The sequence below is a fragment of the Schistocerca cancellata genome, chromosome 1, assembly GCF_023864275.1.
Source record: "Schistocerca cancellata isolate TAMUIC-IGC-003103 chromosome 1, iqSchCanc2.1, whole genome shotgun sequence".
Classification (NCBI taxonomy): Eukaryota; Metazoa; Arthropoda; class Insecta; order Orthoptera; family Acrididae; genus Schistocerca; species Schistocerca cancellata.
This window is the reverse complement of record NC_064626.1, coordinates 252,130,833-252,137,622: the sequence shown is the minus strand read 5'-3', so window position 1 is coordinate 252,137,622 and position 6,790 is coordinate 252,130,833. Positions and strand designations below refer to the sequence as shown.

Genomic DNA, 6,790 nt, shown 5'->3' with positions numbered 1-6,790 from the left:
TATACAGAAATCCAGGTGTAGCAGTAACAAAATTATTTTTACCAAAGATAATGGGTCTATCATAGAAAGTCATAAATGACAAAAAAGAAACAAGTTTTAATGGCCACTGATTTCAATATAAATTTATCAAATGAAACCAGTGACTCAATACAGTTTATGGACCCAATCCAAAAATTTGAGTTCAAGGCAAACTTCATGGAATTCACAAGAAAAAATGACAATTCAGAAACCTGTATCAATAATATTTTAACAAATTATAAATTCGATGATGCAAGGAAGCTATGTGTAGATTTAAGACTTTCAGACCATTCCGCTTTGTTTATTGAAATGGCTAATAGAAATGAACAAAGTACTAGAAAAACTTACAGCAAAAGATATTTTACTGTTGAAAACTTAAAATTGTACTGCTCTAAATTAGAAGAGGTGGAGTGGCAAGTCCAAGATGAGATTCCAATCTCAGTACATTTTAACATATTTTTTTGAAAATTTTTACTTGTATTTAATGAAATATTTCCACTTACAGTGTGCCAGACAAAAAGAGTCTAATAAGCCAAATTGGATCACTGCTAGAATAAAAACATCCAGTGAAAAAGGAAGACAATTGCACAAGGAGCAGGAGCAGAAGTACAACAAAGACCATGCTTTCATTAACTGTGTTAAAGAGTATAAAAGCACATCTAAAAGGGTAGTGAAAGCAGAAAAAAATAGTATATAATAAATACATCTCAGCTCATGGAAACAAATCAAAGGCAGTGTGGACCATCGTAAAATCAGAACTGGTGATTAGAACTGACAGCAAAGATATTTCCAAAATTAAGCTGGAGAGTAAAATTGTAATCAACCCTGCTCAGATGTTAGTCATTCAACACACTTTTTTTAATAGATGTATCTAAATTAGAAGTAAATGTATATACTTATGTAGAAAAAGTACATTTCAGACACAAGGCAGAAGAATACTTACCAAATTTAAGAAAATTGTAGTTAAATATGCAGAGAAAACTATTACAGCTAAAAAACAAAACTTCTGCTGGCCAGGATGGCATACCTTCCAAAGTAGTTAAAGCAGCTGCCAGGAAAATAGCTCACCCTCTTTGCTCAATAATTAATAAATCACTCGACGAAGGCTACTTTCCAGATGTCCAAAGTATATGGAGGTAAAACCTTTGTTTAAAAAAGGCTCAGGAGAAGATATGGCAAATACTGCCCAATCTACTTTCTCCCAATTTTTTCAGAAATATTTTAAAAAGTGTTAGTAACACAAATTAAAAAATTTAAAGAGAGATCAAACATAATTTCAGATAATCAATATGGCTTTTAAACAGGAGAGAGTACAATAGAGGCCATTAATGAATTTGTGAAAAAAATCAGTTCTGCCTTACACAAGTTGAGAAAAGTTGCAGGATTATTCTGCGAGTTCACGAAAGGATTTGATTGTGTATACCATCACTTGCTCCTATATAAAATGGAAAGATACAGAATTGGCGGTTTGCTTTAGAGTGGTTTAGGTCATACCCCATGAACAGAAAACAAAGGGTAGTTTATATCATCAAGTAAGAGAAATTCCTTCTCTGTTTTATTCGCTGATGATACTTCTGCTCGTCTTGAAAGCAATTACCCTGAACAAATTCCTTCAACTGTCGCAAAACTATTAGACAGTTTGGAAAACTGGTTCCAACAAAAATGGGCTAAAATTGAATATTGGGAAAACAAATTTGCTCCAGTTTAAAACTCTAAGGTAAAAGAATTCCACAATAGTCATAGAAACCAAGAACTGAAAGAAGCGGGCTGTGTTATATTTTTAGGCATGCATTTGGACCAAACTCTATCTTTGTCTTCATACGTACAGTATTTAGCAAGTAAATTGAACAGCCTGACATTTGCAATGATGATGCTGTCATATTCAACTAGCATGGAGACAAGAAAAATAGTTTACCACAGCTACTTTGAATCAGTTATAAGGTATGGCAGTTTTTTTTTTTTTTTTTTTTGGGGGGGGGGGGGGGGGCACAAGCAAAATGACTAGAACCTTAAAATTACAAAAATCAATTGTTAGAAATATGTCTAATGCAAAACCGAAATTATCATGTCGCCCACTGTTGAAAAATTTAAAAATATTAAGTGCTCTATGTTCGTACATTTATGAACCGATTATTTTTGTATACAGTAGCCCTACGTTATTCATAGACAATAACTTTAAACATCAACACATTATTACAGGGTGTATATGCGCACATGGAAAAAAAAATCCCCGATTTTTCCCAGATAAAAAATATACTTTCTCCCAGGTGAAAATACACTATTTCTGTGTTAAGCAACAATATACTTTTTATCAGAACTGTAAACTTATCGGTTCTTTGAATGGTTGTGGTTTCATACACCGGGGAATAATTTCTGGGCAGAATACGAAACTTGGGGAAAAAAACATTTTTTGGGAAGATCTTTGACGTGCAGCAACATGTGCACTGCATATTTTCATATTAGAAAAGTATAAATTCGAATTCCACCAAACACTGCATGTTACTTTTCGAAGCATTAAAATCGAGATCGCGATGCGGTTTTGCAAGCTAGTCATAGGTCATGTCACATGTTCTCGTCAGCCAACGACAACTGATATTCAGGGTATAGGACACGTGATGTAGTCAGCTAGTAGCAACATCACTGATAAGTAGTGCGAACACACAAACAGGAAAAGTTAGTGGTTTAAATAAATATAAATAATGCTGCTACAAGAAAAGAAAAGCTTTCACATATAATGTTGGTCTTTTTTGCACAAAAATGTGCCAGTACAAGTTTTAACGCCACCATAAGTGTCTGATCTGGGCTCAAAATTCTTCTAAACAGTCATCCTCAGAGAGTTGATTTGTAAATGAGAATCAAACGCTCTGTGATTTGAGAAATTCATAGTACATTCTCACACATAGTTTATCTTACGTAACAGAAAATTTACTTTGAAAGTAACTCTTTTCAAACAACCATTCGCAATATTTTCCTGTGACCTGTTAGAAACAGGTTTGTTTCAGCAGCTGCCAGAGAGCGCCAGATAACAGGCGTCACCGCGTTTGCTCAGCTACGATGATGCAGGAAGACCATATGTTCGTACATGTAAAACATTAAAAGATCTTACATTAAATAATAAAAGAAACAAGACTCCAAGAGCCTGGGAATTTCGTGAGCCATACTCCAAAGCATAATTCAGCTTAAAGTGCACATTTGTATGTCCAGATTCGGCTGCATTTTTTTCTTTTTGTACTGTATTATCTCATGTTTGGTTCTTTATTATTGCATAATGCCATATGTGCTAGAATGTGGAAACGTGCACTTGAAATGCAGCAAACACTTGAAACTAGCCAATAGTGTGAAATTAAACACTTTGTTTCAAATAAATTGCCTGCCTCAGTAGAAAAGATTAATAAAGCCAAATTTCCTTAGGCAAACTAAAAAAAATTACTTCATTTTTCTGCAGGGTGATTAATGCTTGACTATCAGAGAGGTGCAAATAAAATAAAATCTGAAACTAATGACATATGTGAAATAAAATAAAAGTTGAAACTAGTAACATATTTTAGCCTACTGTAATTATGTGAATGTATTTCAATTCACTTGATAGCTCCCGGCCACAAAATCTGTTTTGTTTTCATTTTACACGAGAGCAATAGAGTAACAGGAAACAGCAAAATCACTAAACGTAAACACGGGTCATGTGGAGAGTACCCACCTCCCCACTACAACTCAGTCTGCCCTGTGCATCAGCCCCAGATTTACTATGACATTCCCAAACTGGGGCAATACTAGATAGTGACCCCACTCATCTACAAGTGTTTGAGGCAGGACACCAACAATTTAAAATAAAATTGACTTTCCAAAAATATATTCGTATTGTAGTGCACATCTTTTTGAAGAGTCTGATACATAAAACATATGTGTTTGAGGAAATATAAGACAAGTTATTTGGTCTTAAGTGGGCCAAAGTGCAATGCCACGCATCTTCACGTAGCATTCTTCTAAAGCATGTCACTGTATTTTGCTCTGTGGAATTCAAATGTGTACTATTTTGTAATGGATGCCATCAAACTACATTCTGGACATTGGAAATTAAAATGTGCTGTGGTTCCTCTCCTGCTCCCAGTTGGCCGGTTTGACATCCTGCCCGTCCTTTTTTTCCAGGAGAACAAGAACTCTTTAGAAAATTTGCACTCTTCATTGTGTATTAGATAGTAATTTGCTGTTTTGTGTGGCATAAAATTAAATATAGGATACATAAAATCAGTAAAGACAAGAGACAAGCAAGATAGTACACAGTACAGCCCTAGCATTTTTTCCTCTCTAGCCTTGCTACACCTTTACATGGCATGATTTCCTTTCCGGAAAAGAATCTATTACCTCATCAAAGTTCGTCAAATATTTTGCTACACGAAAAAACGAAATGTCATTGTTTAACACTGGAAAAGCTGTTAATACAAATAGTACCCAAGAGTGGTGTGGTTTCTCACTCTGATTATGTCTATTTTTTCATAGATTTTGCTAGATAAAACAAAATAGGTCTTTCTAATATTGCAGCAATTTTGTAACACACATCAAATAAACGAGACTATTTGCTTATTTTTATAACGAGATAGAATATAATTCATGAAGTACCAATGTCAAATGCCTATTAGGCCTTCTACAAGCAAGAAGCTTTATGTTAGGAAATAGTTTCACATTTCATTCATACGCTACAGCTTCTCAAGCATGAGATCGAAAAGTAGTAGTACAAAATTTTTATATAAATTTGGAATTGTCATATTCTTCCATAATTTGGGTAATGTCTCCGTTTTCTAGTCTTTCATCATTCTAACAAATAATCTTGTCATCATTAGTTCTGTAACTATTCCTGCCAGTGTCAAACTTATTCTACGCTTAACTTCACTAACCCTACCACAATTACTGGTTCAGTTATCCTCCGTTTATTCTCCGGTTAGGTGTTATTACATGTACAACACTTTTCCCACACTATTCCCAGAACTTAGGCGGCTGCTACTGAGGTCTGTACCACTGGCCGTTTTTAGTGTAGCAGTCTGACCAAATATTTTCTATCACAATTTAGTTTTCTTGGATACACCAAGAGAATAATACATAATCTTTCTTACCTGTTAAACGTTTATTTCCACTCTGGTAGTTTGAATCTACGGATTTCACTAGTAATTGTAACAACACTGATCATTCCCAGCCAACCACCTAAGTAGCGATTGGTGTTCACTTTATTCCGCTCAGTTTGTATAGCCCTGTCCTCTTTTGTCTGCAGGAAAGTTTATTTCTACAAGTGATAGGCATTCCGTTTACGGGGCCATTACGTACACTATGCATGCATTCAAAAATGTTCAAAAACTAACATGAATGTATTCAAAATTTTCAAAATAATATGAATAATTGATAGACCAATGTGCTCTGGATGCTAGGCGCTTTGTGAGGATTTGTTGGTCATTCAGAAATGTAAAATTTTAATCTTCAGAAATTATCAGAAGGCTATGAGAATGTAATGAAATCTTTGTATTACATTATACACTTGATAAACATTTTATTAAAATACATGTATTTCACAATATAAACAGCCTTTGCTACATGTAGTTGATGACTACAAATCTGGCAATACAATACAAAATTTATAATATTTCGTAAGATGAAAAATGCATGCAGAAAAAATTATAAATATCCCAGCCATTTAAATATATATTAAAATAGAAAAAATTTTGGTTTAAAAAGAATGTATTAAAACTCCACAGGTTGACACAACTGACTTCATATCCATGGCTGCCATCCTTCCCAAGTCTTTCCTAATATGTGGGGATCTGTTGCTTGCTCAATGAGACACTTAACCTGAAACAGAAAATTAATTCAATTTAGATAACTAATCTACTGTGACAACAACATGAATATCAAATACAAATAATATATAGCATGTTGTCAGTTTTGATGTACACGTTTCTACATGAAAACCCCAATCTCAACCACGGATGCTTATCTCTTCTACACTGAAATATTAAAACCTCTTATCATGTAACTTTCAAATTTTAGGTATAAAACTCTGTATCTCAGAAGGAGGTTTCTGCTTCGAAATTCACTGCACTTCTTTTATGTAACAGACTATGTCGGTGATATTTATAACACACTTTGTATAATTTAACAGTATTACAGAGTAGTGAGTACTGTCCAAAATGTTATGAATTTTTCAGGTGGTTAGGTAACATGAGCAGAAGTGTAAACAGATTATCTAAAAATTGTGAGTACAAAAATAGTGAATTATGTTATTTTCAGTAAGAAAACAATCAAGTGTAAGTCTACCATAAAACAAAATACACCAACAAAAATAAGGTTTGAATTGATATGAATTGTGTGATTCTCCCTCTGTCTTATTGTACGTCTTTGTATCAAAGCTTAACATTCATTTTATAGGTTCTTCTCTGTGTGTGTAGACAGCAATACAATACCATATGCCTATAGTAATTAAACAGAGTTGCCTAGAAGTAGGTAGTATATGAATTTTACATCCAATTCACAAATTTTCTGGAGTTTTCTCTTGATATTGTACAAAACTCAAATGCAAGTAAATAATCATGAATCAAGAGGAAGTACAGCACTGAAGATGGTCCTACAACTATCTTATGTTTCCTGTTCAAAAGTTACAAGTGTACTGCCAGCATCTTTCTCACCAGCAAATGAATCTTCAGCGTTTAGTAATTTAAATTTAAGTGATTCAGAATGCAGTGATTTTATATCTGACATATCTTCCTTCTCAGCATTTGAAAGGTTACTG

General features: G+C 33.9%; 1 protein-coding gene across 1 annotated transcript in view; it reads right to left on the bottom strand.

Moving 5' to 3' along the window:
- Window positions 1-5,554: 5,554 nt before the first annotated feature.
- LOC126167810 (DNA-dependent protein kinase catalytic subunit-like) overlaps window positions 5,555-6,790 on the bottom strand; it is a 540,256-nt gene continuing 539,020 nt past the window's right edge. Inside the window, exon 55 of the mRNA XM_049920510.1 lies at window positions 5,555-5,853. Coding sequence (XP_049776467.1) covers window positions 5,776-5,853 — 78 coding nt within the window. The 3' untranslated portion in view covers window positions 5,555-5,775. The remainder of the gene's footprint in view (window positions 5,854-6,790) is intronic.